This window comes from Trichosurus vulpecula, chromosome 6 (assembly GCF_011100635.1).
Source record: "Trichosurus vulpecula isolate mTriVul1 chromosome 6, mTriVul1.pri, whole genome shotgun sequence".
NCBI lineage: Eukaryota > Metazoa > Chordata > Mammalia > Diprotodontia > Phalangeridae > Trichosurus > Trichosurus vulpecula.
Genome location: NC_050578.1, coordinates 283878237 through 283901768, shown reverse-complemented (window position 1 = coordinate 283901768; position 23532 = coordinate 283878237). Strand labels below are relative to the sequence as shown.

At 49.5% G+C, this 23532-nt stretch overlaps 1 protein-coding gene across 4 annotated transcripts in view; it reads left to right on the top strand.

Annotated features, from left to right (window-relative positions):
• The window catches only part of AP2A2 (adaptor related protein complex 2 subunit alpha 2), a 63029-nt gene that overhangs the window by 14195 nt on the left and 25302 nt on the right, over positions 1-23532 (top strand). For all 4 annotated transcript variants that reach the window (XM_036763168.1, XM_036763166.1, XM_036763167.1 and 1 more), the window contains exons 2-6: positions 3641-3709; positions 8808-8950; positions 10299-10492; positions 14759-14888; positions 17658-17759. In XM_036763168.1, coding sequence (XP_036619063.1) covers positions 3641-3709; positions 8808-8950; positions 10299-10492; positions 14759-14888; positions 17658-17759 — 638 coding nt within the window. The remainder of the gene's footprint in view (positions 1-3640; positions 3710-8807; positions 8951-10298; positions 10493-14758; positions 14889-17657; positions 17760-23532) is intronic.

The window sequence follows — 23532 nt, the reverse complement described above, 5'->3', positions numbered from 1 at the left end:
TAGGGCTTCAGCCTGCAGACAAGATGGCTTGGACTTTGATCATTGGCTCTTCAGCTCTAGTGAGGATGCACTTTGCTGGGCTGCCCTTCAGAAGCTGCATACCGATGTTTTAAGCACAGCCATCACATGGGCCTTCCTTCCCAGAGCCTGAGTGCCTTGTGACAGGCGGGCTGTCCTTCCTTCACTTCTTTGGGCAGCCTCTCTGGGTGGCCATCCCTGTTCTCTGCTTCTCAGAGTTCTTCAGCTCTCATGCCAGATGCTCCTGGGTCACTCCTGTATGCATTCGACAAACCCGCTTCCCTCTTTTCCGGGCCGTATGCCGAGTGCTTGGGATATAAAGATGCCTCAGTGGCCTTGCTGACTAAGGCGTCAGTCAGAGTTGGGTTCATCTGTGTTCCCCGTCCTGCCATCCCTAGTCGGGTCGAAATACTCATTCATTGCTGTGCTGACAGAGCCAAAATCACCCCCCCGATCACATGAACCAGAACATGGATGAGGCTGGGACCCCGAGGGGCTCCTGGTGGGTCAGGGCAGCAATAGGGAGCTTTCCTGTTCATTCAGTTTCCTGAATCTCGATATCGAATGTCCGTTCAGGATTGCTACCGGCCACCAAATGATGAGCCGATCCGTGATTTGTTTTTAGTAGCCCTCCTTCCTTCTGAATGGTTCCAGGCTTGTGTCTCAGTGCTGTGACCGGGCAGTAGTCTCCTTGGCACGGGCACTCTGACCAGGGCCCAGAATTTCAGCGTGGCTGGGAAGGGGCCTCAGGGACCATCTTGTGCACCCTGTGCCTAAATTCACACCTTGTCGGCTCTGATGAGAGGTTCTTTAGCCTTAGCTGGGAAGGCTTTGGTGAAGGGAGCCCTTCACCTTTCCTGGAAGAGACTGCAGGCAGGCAGTCCCACCAGCAGCTGTGCAGTAGGCCAAGTGTGAGACAGCCTGCATCAGGGTGGTAGCAGTGTCAGGGGAGAAGGACTGGAAAATGAGAGCTTTGGGGAAGGCAGAATTGTCTGGATTTGGTGACCGATTCAATGAGGAGCTGAGGATGATGCTGAGCTTGTGAGCCTGGGAGGTGGTGGTGCCCTGGACAGTGACAGGGAAGTTAGAGGGGTGGAGGGGGTGGGGAGGAAAGATCATGAAGTCAGTCTTGGATGTGGTGAGATCCAATGTGAGACGGCCAATAGGCAGGAGATTTGAGCCTAGAGATCAGTCAGGAAAGAGGGTAGGGCTGTATAAATAGACCTGAGAATCATCTGCATAGAGATGGTAATTAAATCTGTGAGAGCTGATGAGATCACCAGGGACTGTAGGACCTGGGGAAGGGAGGTTGGTGGACATGCAGGACAGTCTAGCAGAGGAGATGAGAAAGAAGGGCTCAGACAGGTGGGGAGCCTAAAGAGAAGAGGGGATGGGCAGTGTTCGTTACAGTAAGTAAGCCTAGTCTATCTCTTGGAACATCCTCTGGATCTCCCCTGGAGTCCATTAAAATATGTCTTTCCCATGAAAGTTGGCTGTCTCGTCTGTCATCAGCCTTCTCTTCTGGCTCTCTCTTTCTTCTTTCTTCAGCTTGTCCGCATGTGGTATGTTCTTGAGGCCACTCATCCTCCTGGTTGTCCTCTTTGGACGTGGTCCTTGTGAAGATATGGCCTGTTCTGTCCTGGCCAGGAAACTGCTTCTTTCTGTCCTGATGCAGCCTAAGGCTGCGTCACACTGAGAGGCCCTATGGGATCTGTTGGCTCCTTTCTCTTTGGGCTTTGTTTTGAGTGGACTGTGGAATTTGACATTTGTTCCTACCAGATTCATCTTCTTTTGTTTGGCCAGTCAGGCTGGCTCTGCCCTGGGCATGTTGGGTAGGGTGGCCGTCTCTGGAGGCAGCCTGTGGGAGGCAGAGGAAGGAGTCTGAGGCCTGTATTCCAAGCCCACCTTTGACTCTTTCTTGGGCAAGTCATTTGAACCTCCTTGACTTTGAGGTCAGTGAATGGAAGCTCCTGGAGGGCAGGGACTATTTGGTTTTTGTATCTTTTTTGTGTTCTAGGACGATGCCTAGCACCTCATGGACGCTTAGTAATCTATGTTTACGTGGACTCTAAGGTTTGAGATCTTCTCCAGCTCGGATCTTTGACTGTTTACCTTCAAGTCACTGAGGCGTGTTGCCGAGGCCAAGACCTCCGAGACACTGGGGAAGGTGCTCTTGGGCCAGGCTTTTAGCCTGTTCTGCTCTTCTAGGGGGCTTGAGAGTCTTGGGCAGATGCTTTGTGGAAACTGAGGAGGGTATTGCAGGCAGCAGGCCAGCAGCCCTCTGCTATCTCATTCCTCTGTCCTGGCTGTGGAACAGAGATGCTGGGCAGCTTAGTGTCATCATCCAGTTAGCCCTGGACCTGGGGTCAGAGAGATCTGGGTTGGAATTCTACCTCAGATGCTTAAGCAGCTGTAGGACCCTGGGTAGCCCACTTCCCCACTTCCCCTTCTCCCACATGTAAAGTGGGGATGATGAAGTTTTTTGTGAGGATCAGTTGGGATAGTTCCTGGGAAGTGCCACATACCATAATACCCTGTAGAAACTCAGGCTTTGGTGAGTATTAGGGTTAAAGGTTAAAGGTGCTGCCCAAAATGGAAGTGGTTGTCTCAGCAGCTCTGAGGAGCTCTTGACCCCTATGGAGTGCGAAGCTCCCCCAAGTCTTCTGCTCCCGCCAAAGTCTTCTGCTCCCCTGCAGTCTTCAGCCCCGCTGAAGTCTTCTGCCCCCCTAAAGTCTTTGGTCCCCCTAAAGTCTTCTGCCCCCACCCCCCTCAGAAGCCAGCTTCTTGCCAGTTTCATTTGCCCACTCTCCTTTCTCTTTTGAGGGCTGCAGTGGAAATACAGAACCCTTTTCATTGGGGTCCCTGGTGTCTCTGCAGCTCTTCCAGGCCCAGGGAGTGGGAAGGCCAGTCCAGCTTTCTGGGAGAAAGCTCTTCATTGGCTGTTGATTGCTGCTCTGCCTGCTGGAGCTGGATGCCCCTGCTCCCTGCCTCCAGGACCCTTTGCATATTTGAAGCCTGCTATCCCTCGCTGTCCCACACATCACAGCTCTGTGCCCTTCTTTTGGGGTGCTCCCCTGGATAGGAGTTAGAGCTGGGCAGGGTTCTTGCCAGGAGCCTGGCCTCCAGGAGCCATCTGACCACCATGGAGGAGAGGGGTGTGGCCCTAGGGGTCCTGCTGTCTGACACCTTCCTTCAGGAGAGCTTGGGGTCTTTGTCCAAGGCCACAACAAGGGTGAGGGGCCAAAAACCAAGCCAGGGTTTCAGCACAGCTTCTGACTTGGCATTTGAGTCCTGTTAAAGGAACGTGGGCTGGCCCTCCTCATGTGGGCTAGCAGGCTCACCTTTGTGATGCTGCATACCGTCTCGTCTACCCTGGCAAAGCGGACCTGTGACTTCTTGGGTATGGGGAACTGCAGGGGGGGCAGGGGCAAGAGTGCTGGGCTTGGCATCAGCGTGGAGAGCTGCTTGCTCCACAGCGATGGTTCTGGGCCTTCCTCTGACCCCTGGTGTCCTAAGGGCAGGAGCAAGGCTCCTCCCTCTTGACTGAGGCGAGAGGCTTATTCACTTACTGTGGCTGTTGGCAAGTTGGCTAAAGGCAGCACTCGGTTCTATTCTTTTTCAGGCAAGAGTAAGGAGGCGGAGATCAAAAGGATAAACAAAGAACTGGCCAATATCCGCTCCAAGTTCAAAGGTGAGTGAGCAGGGCAGCTCTCCCAGATGTCCTGGGCTCAAGCCATTCATCCGGTGACCACCCATCTTTGAGAAGGGCTTGTGAGAAGAGGTGAAGGAGGCTTTAGTAGATGGGGCTCACCTCTGTCACAGGTGGCATGGCACTGGATCTTGCTGGCCTTCATGGTGGCTGGGCCCTGAAAGGCACTCTGTGGACGTGGGCTTTCCCAGGCATGTGGTACGATCCAGCAGGATTCAGCGGGTAAAGGCTGTCTTCCAGGCATCATGCTCAACTCTAGGGATGCAAATCCCCTGCCCTCCAGGGGGAGTTCACGTTCTGAAAGGGAAACAACACCTAAGTGCTGGCTGGGGGAGAGGGTCAGCTGGGTTGGGAGGGTTCAAGGGGTAGTGGCAGGGTGTTACTCTAGAGCTGGGGGCAGGGTGGTAGGGCGGGGCTGCTGGTGAGGTGACTCAGTCTGCACCCTCACCTCTTAGCCTCTCAGGCTGCTGCCCTGAGAGTCACCCAGGACCCCTCACTCTCTCATTCCCCCCCGCCCCATCCAATATGGAGCCAAGACCATCGATTTTACCTCGCAGCATCTCTGGAACACGCCCCCGCCCTGGTACAGGCCCTTCTCGCCTCACCTGGATCATTGTAGCAGCTGCTGGGGCTCTGCTTGCCTCAGGGTTCACTCCCTCCACTCCAGTCTGCCAGCAAAGGGATTTAAACTGTAGGTCCAGCTGTCAGCCCCACTCAGTAAACTCCAGTGATGCCCTATTGCCTCCAGGGTCAAGTACCAGCTGCTCTGGTCTTCACAACAATCCCCTTGTCCCTTTCCAGTCTTCCTACACCGTACTCCCCAACATGTGTTCTTCAGTTCAGTGGCACTGGCTTCCTGGCTGTCTCACCAACACCCTCCAGCTCTAGGCTCCAGGAATTCTCCCTGGCTGTCCCTCCCTCCTCTGTCTGAATACTGGCCTCCTTGCCTTTCCTGAAGTCCTGACTCAAACTGCAGCTTCTATAGGAAGCCCCTCCTAATTGCGGTGCCCTCCCTGTGTTAATTATCTCCTGTCTGTCCTGTTTGTTTGCCTGTTGTCTCCCCTGTTAGATGGTCAGTGCGGCACATAGTAGGTGCTTAGTCGATGTTTACTGACCCATTGCTCAAGAGTAAAGAGTTAAGGGAGCAATGTTGGCTGGGCTTTTCTTGGAGGGAGCTCGCTCTGACTGATTTTCATCAAGCAAGAAGTTGGGAGATGTGTACTCCCTCGAGCCATGGAAGATGGCTCTTGTTTGTCTGACGTTGTTCTGGCTGCGTTAAGCCTCAGCAGAGCTTCATCACTGAGAAGAGCATCTCTCAGGAGTTCGGCCCCAGAATCCACACAAGAAAAACCAAGGGGTTGAGGAGCATTTCTTGTCCAGACCATGAGTGGCAGGTGGAGGGTTAGCCCAGAGTGCCACTTCATCTGGTGGGTTCTGCTTTGGCTAGGAGGAAGGGGGCCAGCCGGAGCAGCTGTCTTACCAGCTCCAAGCTTCTCTGTAACAGAAACCCAACTAACCCATCAATCACATGTTTTCCAGTTAGGTGAGAAATTGTGTCCCAGTTACGTTTTGGTAGTAAACCCTAGGGGGCTTTCTGGACACCCTAAAGATCGGGGATTCCTCAAAGGGTGACGGAGAGGTGGCAGGTGCAAGGAGGCCGAGCATATTAGTGGCAGAGAACAGCTTGGAGGTTGTGACATAAGTGAGATCAGTCAGTCCTCAAGATTCCAGCACCTGCTGTGTATGTGCCAGCCGCTAGGACCAGTCCTTGCCCACAAGGAGCTGTCCCTCCCATGGAGCTGTTCTGGGCCATTTGATTCTTGGCCCTCCTTATCCATTTGTGGTGGTGAGCAGTGCTCCCACCCTTCACAGCCCCCTCCTCCTCCTCCTCCAGGTGGCCTCTTTCCTGATTCCTCTCACTGTTGGTCTTCTCTCCTCCTGATTTTTAGTCACCTTATGTTCCCTCGGATAAACAGTAAGCTCCCCAAGCTCAGAGGCTGCTGTTTTCTCTGTCTGTGAAGCTGCAGGGGCTGGTTACATGTTCATTGAATCAATGTGTTTGGACACTCATGGAACATCCAGGTGGATCTCTCTGGCAGACATTGTGAGTGGGGAGGTTCATTTAAAGGGAAGGCTTGGGGTTCAGGACTCAGCTGTAGAAAAGCAATAATTGAAGTCATAGGAACAGAGGGTAATAGCTAATGAGGGCCGACAGATGCAGTAAGTGATTAATGCTTGAGGAGCGCCTTTCCTGCTATAACTCACGAATGGATGGATGGACGGACGGATGGACAGATGGAGTGAGTGCTCAGCGCTTGAGGAGCACCTTACCGCCATAGCTCATAAATGGATGCATGGACGGATGAATGGATGGATGGACGGACGGACGGACGGATGGAGTGAGTGCTCAGTACTTGAGGAGCGCCTTTCCTGCTATAACTCACGAATGGATGGATGGACGGACGGATGGACAGATGGAGTGAGTGCTCAGCGCTTGAGGAGCACCTTACCGCCATAGCTCATAAATGGATGCATGGACGGATGAATGGATGGATGGACGGACGGACGGACGGATGGATGGAGTGAGTGCTCAGTACTTGAGGAGCGCCTTTCCTGCTATAACTCACGAATGGATGGATGGACGGACGGATGGACAGATGGAGTGAGTGCTCAGCGCTTGAGGAGCACCTTACCGCCATAGCTCATAAATGGATGCATGGACGGATGAATGGATGGATGGACGGACGGACGGACGGATGGATGGAGTGAGTGCTCAGTACTTGAGGAGCACCTTCCTGCTGTAGCTCATGAATGGATGGATGGACGGACGGATGGACAGATGGAGTGAGTGCTCAGCGCTTGAGGAGCACCTTACCGCCATAGCTCATAAATGGATGCATGGACGGATGAATGGATGGATGGACGGACGGACGGACGGACGGATGGATGGAGTGAGTGCTCAGTACTTGAGGAGCACCTTCCTGCTGTAGCTCATGGATGGATGGATGGATTGGTGGATGGATGGAGTGAGAGAGTGCTCAAAGCTTGAGGAGCGCCTTACTGCCATAGCTCATTTGCTCACAACCAGCATGGGAGATTGGGGTAATTATTGGTCGGAGCGCCAGAAGACTCAGCAGGGACTCGGTATTCAGTCACTCCATCCACATTTATTAAGTGCCTACTGTGCTCCAGGTACTGTACTCCTAGCTCCTGGGCATTTCGAGAGATTATTTGGTAAGAGAATTGTTATCTGCACCTCTTGAGGGAACTAGCCATAGTGTTCTGATTTCACACCATAGGTAGATGTTTTATTTACGAGGGAAAACTGGCATTAGGATTTTTCCAGTCAGTGATGGCGAGATTTTGAGGTGTCTTCTGCTCTCTCTTTGCGGGTCAGAATTCAAAAGGCTGGGAAGCCTTTCAGGGAATTCTGGAGAGATGCAGCTTTCACTGTTTCTCAGGCGTGCCTGCTGCGAAGGTGAGCTCTGGGCAGCTGGTCAGTTGGTTTTTAATGGCGTCTTCTTTGGAAGGTGTCCCAGTTGTGGCCCCCCCCCACCAGATGTTTTATGGTTGTTAAAGTATTTGTTCTGCAAAGCACTTTCGAAGCTTTGTAAAACCTGGTGAAATTGGCCTCCTTGACAAGGCCTTGGCCACATCCTGAGGAGCTTCCCAGTGGCTTTGAGCTTGGTCTAGTTTTTCCTGAACCTGTGAGGTCCCTAAGGCAGCATCACTGCAGGTCTGGGGGAAGCCTCTGAATGCCCGCTCTGGCAGATACTACACTTAGAAGAACAGGAGATCATTTGGCTCATTTTTATAAGCAGATGGCACACCTCTCCCCCCCCCCTTCATTTTGATTTTCTCTTGGGGAATAAAATACTGTATATAGTAGAAACGCAAACGGAATTTCCTTTTGTTTGAAGTCTCCTTCTGCTGGAGGAAGTCCTGCCTCGGTTTCGCTCAAGAGGTAGAGACCAGGCCCCCTGGTCTTTCCCTGCATTGCCCCTGAAATCCTGTGCCTGGTGCATCTCCCCAGAGGACAGGTGCTGGTGGCTGGGCCTGCCTGGACATTGTAAAGATCTCCCAGTCGTCCCGAGTTTCCTCCACTGTGGGTCCTCTGGGAAGCCCAGAGGCAGGTGGTGCACAGCTTCCTCCTCCCAGTTAGAGGCCTCAGGGTCCTGAGATTTAAATCTGTAAGTCACCAAACAGCAGCCGAGAGGCCATGTCCTCCAGCTCATGAAGAAAAGCAGCATATAGGATGTCATCAGACAGAAGGGAAGGCTGCCATTGTCCTCCTCTCTGAGGAATATTCTCGAGATCTGTTGGAGGGTCCATTTGTCATCACCCAACCCTTGTGGGACTGGCTTGGAATGAAACCTAGAAAGCACCACATTTGGTTTGTGGCCACCCTCCCTGAGAAATGCCATTGCAGGACACGCTGAGAGTGATTTTCTGAGTCAGGAAGACCTGGCATCATCCAGTCCCCTCTTAGGCACACATCGGTGGTAGGAATCTGGGCAAGTCCTTTAACTTCTCAGGGCCCCTGGGGATTGAGACTTGAGGTTGTGCACCCCCCCCCCAACCTTTTGCCCCCATCAGTCTCTCACTTTTTGTTTGTTTCTCTGTAAAGTGAGATGTTTCACGGCAGGGGCCCTTTTCTGTGTTTGTAGGAGGTACTGAGTGAGTGTTTGGACCTCAGCTTCCCTGGGGCGGGGTGGGGGGGGGCTGGTGGGTGTGGCGGGCAGGTGTTTGCTCTCTCTCTTTGGCACACTCTGTTTTGCTTTTCTCCCCTCTCTCTGTGGCATACAGTCAGCCAGCGTGGGATCTGCAGATGGTTCAGAGACATGGAGCTCTTACACATAGATGATGTGTGCACATGCACACTCGCATCCACGCCACACCCACATACATTCACACACATGTAGTCCAGCACGCTGCTGCCCTGTGTGCATGCGTCTGGATCATGGCAGGCCATGAGCAGTCTGCAGCACTCTGTTGGTCCTCCCGGACTTTGGCCCAGGGCATGTGGTGTGCGGGTTGGGGAGTTGGGCCGAGCAGACCCTCATTGGTCTCTCCCCCGTAGGCGACAAGGCTCTCGATGGCTACAGCAAGAAGAAGTACGTGTGCAAGCTGCTCTTCATCTTCCTCCTGGGCCATGACATCGACTTTGGCCACATGGAAGCAGTGAACCTGCTGAGCTCAAACCGCTACACGGAGAAGCAGATCGTGAGTGTTTCTGTCCTTGAAGCATCCTTTGTCACCGAGCACAGTTGAGGTTGGATGGTGAGCGCGGAGGCGGGTCTCATCGGTGCATTGTGGAGGTCCCGGCCCCGGCACCGTGCGTGCCCACTGCTCAGACGCCTGATGGCTGACCTTCTGTCTAGGGCATCATCTGTATGCAAGGCGCTAATCATACAAGAAAGGGTCCCTGTCTGGAAGGTGGTCTGGGAGTCAGGGAAGGCTTCTGGCCCAAGGGAGGACTCTGACTGAGTCTGGAAGGGGAGGAAGCCAAAGGCAGAGGCCTAGAGGCAAGAGAGGAGGGGTAGGGCCAGATTGGTGAGGACTTTAGAAGACAAACAGAAGGGTTCGCTGGGGAGGGCGTGGAGACCAGAGAGGCACAGGGAAAGTGAGGCTCCAGACCACAAGCGAGGGGAAGAGGGATGGGGTGGGGGAAGGTACTGCACGCGACACTTGGGGGTGCCACAGGGAGACCTAAGTTCAAATCCAGCCTCGGACACTGACTGGCTGTGTGACCCTGGGCACTTTCTGCCTCGGTTTCCTCGTCCGTAAAGGGTCGTTGTGAGGATCTAAGGAGATCTTGTTGGTAAAGCGCTTGGCAGACCTCGACGCTTAGTGACAGATTCACACGTCTCTCCTAAAGTCTATGACTCGTCTGTATGGACCTGGGGGCTAGACCCCCAGAGGTGACATCATTGAGAGCAGGAGTGGAGAGGGGGAGGGGAGGGCCCAGGACTGACCAGGGGGCAGATCCAGCCATGGAGGATCATTTATTAGACACTTTCTGTTCGTGAGGTGCTGCACTAAGCGCTTTACTAATATTGTCTCATTCCATCATCACAACCACTCTGCGAGGGAAGCGCTCTTATTATCCCTGTGTTACAGACGGAGAAGGTAAGCAGGGCCACTCAAGGTCCCTGCTGGGCTCCCCCAAGGTCTGGCGGCTGCGTGGGGAGCCTCTGCCCCGGGGGTGGGGGAGGGTTGGCTGTGCCTCACGCTCTGGGCATCTTTGTGGTCCTTGACCGCTCTGCCCCGGGGGTGGGGGAGGGTTGGCTGTGCCTCACGCTCTGGGCATCTTTGTGGTCCTTGACCGCTCTGCCCCGGGGGTGGGGGAGGGTTGGCTGTGCCTCACGCTCTGGGCATCTTTGTGGTCCTTGACCGCTCTGCCCCAGGGGTGGGGGAGGGTTGGCTGTGCCTGTGCCCCGGTCTTCTCGGGGAAGCCGGGGTGGCCTGTGAGAAGGTCCTTTTGTGAGGGGGAGTCCGCGCACGCACCCCCTTCGCACCCGTCCCCGGCTGTCCGCCGCTGCTGTCTCACCCTCTTCGCCCTGGGATGCAGGGCTACCTGTTCATCTCCGTCCTAGTGAACTCCAACAGCGAGCTGATCCGTCTGATCAACAACGGTATCAAGAACGACCTGGCGAGCCGGAACCCCACCTTCATGGGGCTGGCCCTGCACTGCATCGCCAACGTGGGCAGCCGGGAGATGGCCGAAGCCTTCGCCGGAGAAATCCCCAAGATCCTGGTGGCTGGGTAGGTACCCGTCCCGGAGCGGTCAGCCAAGGGAACGTGCGTAGGAAGCTAGGGGTCTCCCGCTGCATTACGTTATTGTATGGACCAGCTGAGGGGTAGTCGTTGGGAGAAGGAGAAAGGCCTGAGAAGATCCACAGAGATTATCCGCATCTCTGCTGGGCAGTGAGAGCCAGCGCACATCCCAGAGGTCTGAGTGTGCTGGGAATCTAGACTCTTCCGGTTCTGCCGGGGCCTGCTGTGAGGGAGGAGGCCTCTGCCCTGTCCCGTGGGAGATGGCAGGGCCAGGCTGTGCCGGGGAGCTGGCTGCCTGCCTGCCTCCTCATCCGGCGGAGGTAGCGGAGTCTTAAGGGGCACCTTTTTCTGTGGAAGACCCATGGTTACTTTGTAGCCTAATTCCTTAGAATGTACCCACCCTCTCCCTCACCCATGTGGGCTATGACACAGGATGGGGTGCAGATTCAAGATGGCAGAGTAGCATCAGCAAGTCTAGTGAGCTTCCTCTCAGAATTCCTTTGGACAGTTTCAGAAAATATTCCAAACTGAATCAGGATCAGGAAATCCAAGAAAAAACCATGAGTCACTTTTTCATCCCAGGTTCCGTTAGGCAGACAGATCTTCTAGATATTGGTGGAGGAGTATGACTGGACGCTTGGGGGCAAACAACATCCCCGTACCTCAAGAGAGGTGCCGGAGTAAGGAGGGGCCTTAACTCTAGGGTAGGATATAGGAGCAGGTGCTAGCTGGCACCTTGTCACCCACTGGCCACAGACTCAGAGCAGACTGAGGAGGGGAGCAGTCACAATCTTTAGGTGGTATTCAGAGAGGGGAGCAGGTTCAGAAGCAGCAGCTTGTGGGGGGCTCAGACCCCAGGAACAGGGCAAGAACCAGGGTAGGAACCCCAGAGCAAATGGGGGGAGTCTGCAGTTCTCTGACTTGGAAACAGCAGAGCCTCCCTGCTGGCTCACAGGGGCTCAGACCCAACCCCAGGTCATTAACCTGCCAAACTCAGACCAGGTGGCAGAGAGTGACTTCTGCCCCAGGTCAGACCACTCTGGAAGCACTGAAAACTCTCAGGCCTCCCACTCTGAGCCATCTCTGAGATACTGGAATAGCACACCACTGCCCGCTCCAAGAAAGTAACAGCAGAAGCAGCCCAGACCTTCCCTTCAGAAGTGTGCCAGGCTCAACCCTCACATAAAGTCCTCCTATATCAGAAAGTAGGCTGGAAGAAAGAGCAAACAAAGAACCCGGTCATAAAAAAGCTGTCATGGTGACAGGGCCGCTCAAGACACAAATGCAGAAGAAGAGAACGGCTCCAAAATGTCCACAAACAAAGCCTCAAAGAAAACACAGCCTGGGTACAAACTCAACTGGAATTCCTGGAAAAGAAGAAGGAAGATTTTTAAAGAAAGTTAGAACTGTTAATAAATGAAATGAAAGCAGGAGAGGGAAAAAAGAGAAAAGAAATGGGAGCCAAAGAAGAAAGAATTGGAAAGAGAATAGCTTGGCACCAGAGGGATAAATCTTAAAAAAAAGATTAAAATGCAAGGTATCTCCCAAGAAAAACTACTGACTTTTAAAACAATTGAGGAGAAAAAAAGAGCCTGGACATCATTTTTCAAGAACTCTTAAAAAAACTGCCTGGATGTCTTAGAACCAGAGGGATGAAGTGGGAAGAATCCACTTGTCACCTCCTGAATGAGACCCTGAAATGAAAACTGCCAGCACATCGTAACCAAAACCCAGAGCTTCCATGTTAAGGAAGAAACACAGTACATGAACACCAAGGAGCCTTAGTCAGGATCACACTAGATTCCGCAGCTCCCTCTTCCAAGGGTTGGAGGGCTTGGAATGCATATTCCAAAGAACACAAGCTTATAGCCAAGAATAACTTACCCAGCAAAATGGTATAATCTTACAGGGGGAAAAATGGGTTTTTAATGAAGTAGAGGACTTTCAAGCAGTCCTGATGAAAAGACCAGAGCTGTGGAGAAACTTTGAGGTTCAAACACAGGAGATACAAGAAACATGAAAACATAAACATGAACGAACAGTGATAAAAGACTAAATAAAGATGAACTGCTTTCCTTCTAATTTGGGAGATGATGTGTGAGCCCCCTCTGAATTCTGTCATCATCAGTGGTCATAAAGGGAGTCTCAGTAGCCTGAAGGCCGAGGAGCTTTTCTGTTACGTCTTGATGATCTTAGGAGAAGAATGGAGAGAGATGAAAAAGGGAGTACCCTGAAGGGGAAGGGAAAGGAAGGTCAGGGAAGATTCTCTCTCATTTTCATATTGCACAAGTAAAATGCATACACTGAGAAGGAGAAAGAGGCAGTGAGGAGGATTCACCCTTGAACCTCTCCTCTGAATTGATGGAAGGAGAGAAGACTGCTCACACTGGCACACCAGTTTAAGTGTGGAGCTAAACTTCACTCAGTGGAGAAATAGGAAGGAAAGGGAGGAAGGAAGAATTAGCTTGAGGGAAGAGTTAGTTCTGAGGAAAAAACCAAGGTCATACAAAAATATTTCTGGCTCCTCTTGAGCAAGTGGAAAGATGGGAATCTGAGGGGTGTCTGTCAAATGGAGACTGCCTGAACCAGTTTTGGCATAGGAGCGTGATGGAATCCTGTTCTCCTGCTATAGGAAATGTTGAGGAGGAGGGTTTTAGAGAAGCCCAGGAAGACCTTGTATGAACTGATGCAGAGTAAAGCAAACTGAACCAGGAAAATGATCTCTGCATTGACAGAAATAGGGTAAAGACAAACTGGTAAGTGTAGTGACCACCTGTGACTCCACAGGGCGCGTGATGGAGGGTGTGCGTGCACACTGACAGGTTTTGGATTTACTTGGCTACATGTTTGTAGCAAGGGTTTTGTTTTTTTCATTCCTAGGGTGTGGCGGGAGGGAGGGAAGGTGAAGACACCAAAAAAGATATGTGTGTCTGGCCTCCCAGAAAGAAGCTCACGCCATTCATGGAATGGCCATGGTCTTGGACTAAAGGGAGGAGACTGTGGGGCTTGCTGTGGCCTCCCTGGCATGATCCTTCACATGCTCCCGGGTCTTGATGAATTTCTCTGGTGCTGCACGTCCTTGACTCTCAGCGCTGTCATCTATCTGTTGCAGCAGCCATTTATTTGGCGTCAAGCTGTGGTGCGATCGCAGCTGTTCTCCATGGTCTGGTTCTGACAGATGTTCACTGAATGTTGGTTAAGCACCTGACAGTTGTGAAGGCCCATGTCCTAGACATAACAGTAAATGGAGGGATAATTCCAGCAGAGTTGTTGTGTTTGCCCTTCGTTTTCCAGGAGGACCATGACATCAGGAAATTGACGACGTGATTCATAGTTGTCTTTGGTTTGAGTGAGGGAGGGCTGTGCAGGGTCACCAGCCTCACTTTCTCCTCCAGAGCCATCTGGGTCCAGTGACCAGATATTCATCAGGACTACTGGAGATGGCCCAGGATGCCATGGGAGACCTGGCCCTTTTAGGCTAAGGCCAGCAGAGTAGATTCTTCGGAAGAGCACGAGATCTTGGTCTCAGCTTCAGGCCTGTAGAGTAATACTTTCATGAGCGTATTTATGGCATTTGTCTCACTTCAGTCTGACAGGCTCATGCTAGGTCCTGCTGTGTGCCTGGCACTGTAGTTTCAGGATCTAGGTGGAGTGCAGACAGTGGGGGGAGGGGAGCACTGGTCCTGAACAGCGGCTGGTCCCAAGGTCTGTCTAGGGGCAGCCTCCGTAGTCCTCCTCCAGGGAAAGGAAGGGCTTAATAGGGAAACATGGTGTGGCTGAACTGCAGAGCCTAGGAAGGAAGGTAAGCCCCACCTCACCTCACCTCAACACTCTTATCCTCAGGTTCTGGAAGTGGACGCTGATGAGTTTCCTAACTGGTAGGTTTAAAAATATTTCAGAGCTTATGCAGAAGAGAGCTGCGTGTTCTGTTACTCAGGTTGCGTATTCACAGTGATGGAGAACACCAGACAGCACTGGAAGGTCAGACTGAGGTCGTTGGTGTTGCTGTTTGAGGGGCTCAGGGTAGCACCCCTGCTTCTCTCTCCAAAGCAAACGACCTTAGTCTTTCTCCTGTTGGTGGGTGTCTTTTGAGGAAGAGGACTTCCTTTTTCTGGCTCCTACCCTTCCTCTTTCAAAGCAGTGGTGCTTGAAGCAGAGAGGGTGCTCTGGCCAAGTCTGGGTGTGCTCCAGCCTGGGGCCCCTTGGCACTTGGTGAGTTCTTCTTCCTAATGGATAGGTCTGTTGGTCTTTCAGAGATACCATGGACAGCGTCAAGCAGAGTGCGGCCTTGTGTTTGCTGCGCTTGTATAGGACGTCTCCGGACCTGGTGCCAATGGGTGATTGGACCTCTCGAGTGGTGCATCTCCTCAATGACCAGCACTTGGTGAGCATCTTGGGCCCGGGCAAATGAATACTTAGCAGGCTTTTTCAATGTTGCTCCTGTGTTCCGATTGTGCTCTGTGCTTGGTCCTGGGAGAGGATGTGGGGCAGTGACCCAGGCATAAAAAATGATAAAATCAGAAAAGTGTCTGCCAGGAGCCCCACATGTGAGGAGGGGGCAGCGATGGAGCAATGCTGGATCAGTGTTTGTTACATTGAAAGGAACCAACCAGGTTTTTCCCCTCATAAGCCCCATAGTTAGGAACCCTTGATGAAGTGTTTGTCAAACCAGTTAGGGATTTGTTGAGGAGACTGTGTCTCAATGGTCTCAAATGGGGGAATAAGAAAGATGATTATTAATAACCAATGATTTCAGGAGATGCAGAGTTTCCCTTTTTTCTAAAGTCTTCATTTCAAAAGTTCAGTCCTGGAGGACTTTGCTGATAACGAGATTGGATTAACTTCGCACCCAGGTGTGCTCTGTGCATTGTACTCTGCTCAGGTTTGGGTGAGGATAAATTCTCAGAATACATTGCCCCAGGCCGGGGGTAACTTGAAAGTAAGTGACAAAGTCAGAGTTCATTAGAATAGGTCCAGCCCCTCATCAGAATATTCATGCTCTCAGGAACTCCCTCTTCCAAGGGCTTGTGAACTGTGAGCCTGCCACCATGATCATCTTTGGCATTTGTGAGTGCCACTGACCTCATTTTATTAAAATGCTGGCATCATTAATAAAATGACTACCCAGAAATCACGTCTTGAACTTTTTAAACGTCACACACAGTTGGAGGGAAAGTAGGTACACTAAAGTGTTGGTGGAGCTGTGAACTAGTCTGCCTGGTCCGTAAAGCAGTTTGGAGCTATGTCCAAAGATCTCCTAGGTCTGTACCCCAAAGAGATCAAAGAAAGAATGGAAGGACTCATATGCACCAAAATATTGTAGCAGCTCTTTTTATAGTGACAAAGAATTGGAAAGTGAGGGGTTGCTCGACATCTGGGGAATGGACCGGAATAGGGTTGTGATGTAAGAGATGATGGAGAGGATGGCGTAGGAAAAACCTGGGATGACTTGTATGGACTGATACAGAGTGCAGCGAGTAGAACCAGGAGCGCAGTGCTGCAAAGAAGGTCAACTTCGAGAGACTTAATCACGCTGAACAATTCAATGGCTGACCGCAATTCCAGAGGACTTGTGAGGAAATGCTCTGCCCGCCTCCAGACAGAGAACTGACGGACTGAGATGGCAGATGAAGTGTGTTGTTTCTTTTTCCTTTTTTGGGACATACTAATTTTGGACTTCATTTTGCATGTTGTTTTTGTTTTCCTTGCCTTCTCGATGGGTGGGGGAGGAGGAGAGGAAAATGAGATAATTCAGAACCAAAACTAAAAGAAAATTGAATTTTTTCAAAGCAAAAGAGAAAAGAAGGAACAGTTTCAGTCTCGTCACTCATCTAAAAGACCACGACCTTCCGGGGGACTGTGCAACTCAGGATACTTTTGACCCAGTAGATAAAACTCATCTGGAAAAAAAATGACAGTGAGAGGACGGACTGGTGAGCGTGCAGTGAGAGGAAGGAGTCTGGCCTTGTGGCAGCCCCCGAGAACAAACCTCTTCTGTGATGGTGACCTCGGCGCAGTCCCAGGGGCTGGACCCCACCGCTATCACTTCCACCCTGCTAACCTTGAGTGAATCCCTTGACCTGTTGTCTATCGGAGTCGTCTGATAGACAGGGTGCCTGCCTTCGCCTTCCTCCTGGTTTTGGTCTGGCACCGGTTGACTTAAGTGGAAGCCTGTCCTTGCTGTCTGAGGGGTTGTCTTGATATGGGACCCTGGCACTCTCATTCCTCCTTCCAAATAACAGGGAGATAGGAGGGTTAACAGGTTCTACAAAACTGGCTGTTGTTGTGGTCCCCGATAAAAAACTTAGAGGGAAGTTGCCGTTCATTCGTCTCACAGTCGTATCCAGCTCTTTGTGACACCATCGAGGGCTTTCCTGGCAGCTACTGGTGGTGGTTTGTCATTTCCTTCTCCAGTCCATTTTACAGAAACTGAGGCAAGCTGGGGGGAAGTGGCTTGCTCAGGGTGACCCAGCTAGTGAGTATCTGAGGCTGGATTTGAGCTCAGGATGAGTCTTCCTGACTCCAGGCCGGGTGCTCTATCCCTTGGGGCCCCACCTTGCCTTCTGACAGGGAAGGCCTCGGTTCTCCTTTGGAAAAGTAGAAGTAACTCATTCCTGCGTTTGGGGGACGGCTGTGGGGCAGGTCTTCTCCCTTGTACCCTGGCAGGACAGCGTACCGAATTGGAGTAGCTTTGGGAGAGGGCCACTTGGCCTTTCAGCTCCAGAGGGGCCCCTGTCCTCTGTTACCAGGTGCTCTAGGCTGATCCAGCCCAGAGACTTCCTGGGGGCACCTGGAGGGGCCCGCTCTGCCGCCAGGGAGAGAGCAGTGTCCTGCTCGTTACTGTTCCAGTTCACGCCCTCATTTCATGCTCACCGGGGGTTTCCTCTGTGCACGAGGGCTGCAGTGAAAGAAAATTCAGATGAGAACGTGAAAGCGCTGTTTCACTGAATCCTCTAGGCACTTACTGAGCGCCTGCTGTTGGCAGCCCTGGTGCTCAAAAGACCAAAAGGAGGATTGTCAGTTTTGTTTTCTGTAATCAGCACCGAGGTGGGAATTTCATTTGGAAAGCAGGACTTAAAGCTGGAGTTGGTGGTTTAAAATGCTTGGTTGTAATCACTGAAAACTCAGTGCCTGTCTCACTCTCTTCTTTCAGGGTGTGGTAACTGCTGCCACCAGCCTGATCACCACGCTGGCACAGAAGAACCCAGAAGAGTTCAAGACCTCTGTTTCCTTAGCGGTTTCCAGATTAAGCAGAGTAAGGCTCTCCTCCTCTTCCTCTCTTCTCTTTTCCCCCCTCTTGAATGGGGAAGCATCCTGGGCTAAATCCTGAGAATACATGTGCTGGAGTGGGGCTGTCCCTGAGCATGAGGAATGTATAACCAGAGTAAGGAAAGGTGCCTGATGGATGGCTACTTTTGTCAGTGGGGAGGAGTCGGGGAGCAGTTGATTGACCTATGACCTTTTTGGATACCAAAGAAAGAGTGTGGTGAGAGTCCCCAGGGCAGGAGATGGGGTTGCCAGCTGGTGCAGGAGGTCTAGGGAAGGATGACCAAAGAATAATGGGTGTTGTGATCATACTTGGGGTTCTTTAGCCCAGTGTATGTGGGTCCGTGATGGATCTGCTTCAGAGCTGGGAGTCCCGGCTCTGTGTCCCTTTGAGCACTGACTCTGACTGAAGAGGCTGTCAGAGTCCTGTATGACTGCCAGCTGGAATGTGGCTGTTTCTCTTCCTGATGTAGTGGACGGAGGCCCAGCCTTGGGGTTTGCTTGGGTGACCCAGGGAAGGTCGGGGTCACTTCCCCTCTCAGTTTACCAGGCCTCTTGAAGACTGGAAGACGTTCAGTCTGCATTACTAAAAGGAATTTCCCCACCAGGAGTACCCTACATTGGTGGCATCCCAGGGCCCCAAACCACTGCTTTCTTAGCCATGTGCATTTGGAAGAGAATCAGCTTTTGTTTTTGCAGGAAGTGTGTCTGTTGGTCCTGGTCCCTTTATCTTTCTCTCTTCTCTGCCAGCCACCCTCTGATGCCAGAAGGATCGAGTGCAGGCCTGCCCCTGTGGTAGACCTTGTTTCGCTTCTAGGACTTCTCGTAGGAGTGGGGGGGATCCTTCATGTGGAGGTGCCTTCGGACCTGTCAGTTGACTGCCCTGTCCTTCTGAGGAAATCCTGATCTTGGAGGGTGGGGCAGTGGGGGGAATTTCTCCTGGGGACAGGAGCTAGAGTTGTCAGGGAAGTGGCCCCTGCAGCGCAGGGAACCTGGAGGCAGGCCCCATAGCACTGTAGGCTGCTTCTCTTACGGGTTTTGTGTTAGGGCATGGCAGGATGAAGGAGGGTACTCATGTGATGCCAGCAAAGCAGTTGAAGATGACAAGGTTTAATTAAAAAGGAATTGCTGATGAGGGTGGGGAATGGGGGGTTGGGGGTGGGGAGTGAGAGGAAGCATATTTGCCTAGTTTGCCTGGCACCCTAGAAAATGCACCAGACTAAGTTGTGATTGGGGAAGCAAAAAAAAAAATTAGTCATGGCGAGTCCTTTTTCCATCCTGGAGCAGCTTAGGAGGAGAAGTCTGTGGATGCTGGGGCGGGGTCTGGCCATGGGGGCAGGGGCAGCAGCAGGGAACATTCTAGCCCTAAGGGGACTGAGTCTGAACACTGAGGCAGGAACAGATTCCAGGAGACCCCTGACCTACCTCTGCTCTATCACCATTATCTAGGGCTAGGGCAGAGAGGAGCAGTCAAAGTCATGAGTGAGAGAGGCCTGAGCTGTGTACTGAGCCAGGAACAGTGAGAAAGAAGGAATGTAAGTACTGTGGAGCCATGGTCAGAATCAAACAAGATTTAGCAGCCAGAGTTTTCTAGGAATAGAGGATGTAGAATACATGTTCCAGAAGGCAAAGGATCTAAGCTTATGGTCAAGGATAACCTGCTGAATAAAAGTTAGTATAATCCTACAGGGGCAAAAACAGACCTTTAATTAAATAGAGGCCTTCCAGGCATTCCTGACGAACAGACGGAATGGAAATTTGACATTGAAACACAGGATTCAAACATTAAAAAGACAAACATGACTCAGAAACCATAAAGGACTCAATAAGATTGAGTTTACAGTCTTATATGAGAAGTTGATGCATGTAATACCTCAGAACTTTATCTATACCACGGGTCTCAGAGGGAATCTAACTAGACAAGGGAGCCTGAGTGTGATTCTGTTATGTTTGGGTAATTCCAAAAGAAAAACAGAAAGTTGGGGAAGAAGAATGCTCTGGGAGAGGAAGAATGGAGAAATTTATCTCATATAAATGAGGCATGTAAAAGGAAGAGTTTAGGGGCAGCTAGGTGGCGCAGTGAGTAGAGCATCGGCCCTGGAGTCAGGAGGACCTGAGTTCAAATGTAGCCTTGGACACTTTGTGACCTTGGGCAAGTCGCTTAACCCCAACTGCCTTGCCTTCCTCAAAAAAAGAAAAAAGGAAGCACAGAAAAAAGGAAGAGTTTATATGATGGAATGGAGAGAAGGGGGAGCAGGCAACACTGGAACCACACTGTCATCTGAACTGGTTCAAAGAGGGAAGAATAGATATACGCATTTGGGCACAGAAATTCATCTTACTCAATAAAGAAATGGAAGGGAGAAACCGTAAACAGAAAGGTGAGTGAGTGTTTGTGTGTAGAGTAGGACGGAGGGTCGGTTAAGGGAGGCAGTGGTCACCGGCAAAACAGACTCTTAAGGAGGTAACAAGGTTAAAAAAAAGTAGGAAGATAAGTAGGAGAGAATAGGATGGAGGGAAATACCCAGCAGCCTTAACTGTGAATTGGGTAAACTCAACCATCAAATGAAATGGATTAAAAACTGGAATCCAACATTGTAATTTACAAGAAACACATTCAAAGCAGAGACACACACACTGTTAAAAGAAGGAGCTGGAGCAAAATCCATTGTAGTTCAGCTGTATTAGAAGCAGTGGTGGCGATCATGATCTCAGAAAAATCAGAAGCAAAAATAGACCTAATAATAAAATAACAACAAAAATAAATAAATAGATAGATAGAAAAATAATAAATAAAAATAATAAAAGTAGACCTAGAGAGATAATCAAGGAAACTACTCTTTGCTGAAAGATATCAAAGACAGTGAACTAATACCCTGAACATATATGCACCAAATGGCCTAGCATTCTTAAAGGAAAAGTTAAAAGTTACAGAAGGAAATAAACAGTAAAACTATAGTAATGGGGGAACTTCTATTTATTCTTCTCAGACTTAGACAGTCATAAAATAAGAATGAAGTAAAGCAAGTTAATAGAATTTTGGAAAAGTTAAATATGATAAGCCTTTGGAGAATATTGAATGGTAATAGAAAGGAGTATCCCTATTGCTAAACTGTGTATGGCACATTCAAAAAATTGACCATATATTATAGGGCATAAAAATCTTATAAGCAATTGCGGAAATATTAAGTGCATCTTTTTTCTAACCACAATACAACAAAATTATATTCAATAAAGGGCCTTTGAAGCATAGATTAAAAATTAATTGGACACTAATGTAATCCTAAAGATTGGATGGGACAAGGAACAGGTCATGGGAAACAGCTAGTAATTTCATCAAAGATAATGACAGCAATGAAACAGCATAACCAAAAATGTGTAGGATACAGCCAAAGCAGTACTTGGGGAAATTTTTATCCCTAAATGCTTACATCCAAAAGAGAAAGAGCAATCAACAAATTTGGCGTGTATGTAAAAAAAAAAACCAAAAACCTAGAAATCCAACAAATTAAAATCCTTAATTAAACATCAAAATAGAAAAACTGAAAATTAAAGGAGAGATGAACAAAATTGAAAGTTCTTTTTAAAAATTGAAATAAAACTAGGAGCTGATTTTTAAAAAGAAAACAAAAACCATAAAATGGATAAACCATTGGCTGATTTGATGTAAAAAGAGAAAAGAAAACCAAATTACTAGTATCACCAATGAAGATGAAAGAAGATCATTTATTAAGCGATATATAATGTATGCCAATAAAACTGACAGTCTGAATGAAATGGATGACTATTTACAAAAACGTAAGTTGCTCATTTAACAGAACAAGAAATAGAATTAACTATCTTAGAAAAAGAAATTAAACAAGGCTATAAATGAAAAAAAAGCCCAGGATCAGATGGATTTACAAGTGAATTTTACCAGACATTTAAAGAGTAATTAATTCCAATACTACATAAACTGTTTGAAAAAATAGGTAAACTCCATTCACAGGAACCACATAAACACAATTGCAAAACACTTTCATGCAGCTAGAGATCTAAATAATTGGAGAAACGTTATTTGCTCATGAATAGGCAGCCCAGTACACTAAAACTGAGAATATTCCCTAATTAGTTTACTTTTTTAGTTCAAACTACCAAAGAATTACTGTATAGCACTAGAAAAAATTAGATAAAAATTCATTTGGAGGAACAAAATACAAAAATATCAAGATAATCAGTGAATACAGCGAGAAGGAAAGTGGCAGGGGGAGGGTGGGTAGCAGCAGTGTCTCTCAAACTATTCTGCAAAGTTTTAATCATCCAGACATTTTAGTACTGAAAAAGAAACAGGGTTCATCAGTGAAACAGATTCGGTACACAGTAAACAGAAGCAAGTGAACACAATAACATAGTGTTTGATAAAACCCAAAGATCCCAGCTATTGGGGCAAGAATTCACTGTTTGATAAAAGCCTGTTGGGAAAACTGGAAAGTAGTCTGGAAGAAAATAAGTGTAGACCAGCATCTTACACCATCTACCAAGATAAACTTAAAATGGATACATGATTTAGATGCAAAGATACCGTAAGCAGTGAGTGAGCCAGGGAAGATCTATGGATAGGGGAAGAGTTGATGACCAAATGAAGTAGAGAGCTCTGTTCATGGGAAGTATCCAAAAGGATAATGTGCATTACATAAAATGTAAAAGTTTTTGGCACAAACCGAAATTAAAAGAAAAGCAGGAACCTGGTTGGGGGGAGAAGTCTTTGCATGCAACAATTAAAGTCATTTTTCAAAGCTATAGGGAACTGAGTCAAATTTACAAGAAGAGGAGCCATTCCCTGATTGATACATAGAAAAAGGATACCAATAAGTATTTTTTTGGGGGGGAATAAAACCAAGTGTCAATTGCCATCTGTCAAAAAATGCCTTAAATCACTAATAGAGAAAAGCAAATTAAAACAACTCTAAAGGTACCCCATCACACTCATCAGATTAGCAAAGTTGATAAGGAAAATGACAAATGCTGGTGGGAATATGGGAAAATGGATACTAATACACTGTTGATAGGGCTGTTAACTAGTTCACCTATTGTGGAAGACATTGGAACTGTGTGCCCCCAAAATCATGTTGACCCTTTGGCCCAGCAACCCAGAGAGATCAATGAAGAAGGACCCACGTGTACAAAAATACTGATAGCAACTTTTTTATGGTGGCAAAGAATTGGAAATTGAGGAGATGCCCATCCATTGGGGAATGGCTGAACAAGTTGTGGTATGTGATTGTGCTAAAACACTATTGTGCCACAAGAGATAATGAGAGGGGTGGTTTCTGAAAACCTGAGATTTATATGAGCTGATGCAGAGCCAGGAGGACATTGTGCATAGTAATAGCAACATTGTAATAGTGATCAACTGCAAAGACTTACTTCTTCTCAGTGATACAGTGATCCAAGACGGTTCCCAAGGACCCGTGATGAAAAATGCTGCTCACCTCCAGAGAGGGAAGTGGTAGATTTGGAGCCCAGACTGAAGTGTGTTGTTTTCTCTTCTTTACTTTTCCTTGCCCCCCCACCCCCAACGTGTGTTTCTCTTTCTCCCCCCCTCCCCCACACTCTCTCTCTCTCTCTCTCTCTCTCTCACACACACACACACACACACACACACACACACACAGTTTCTGTCTCTCTTCTCTCTCAAATTTGTTTTGCACACACACGCACACTCGCGCGCGCGCACACACACACACACGCACTCGCGCACACACACACACACATGCACACAC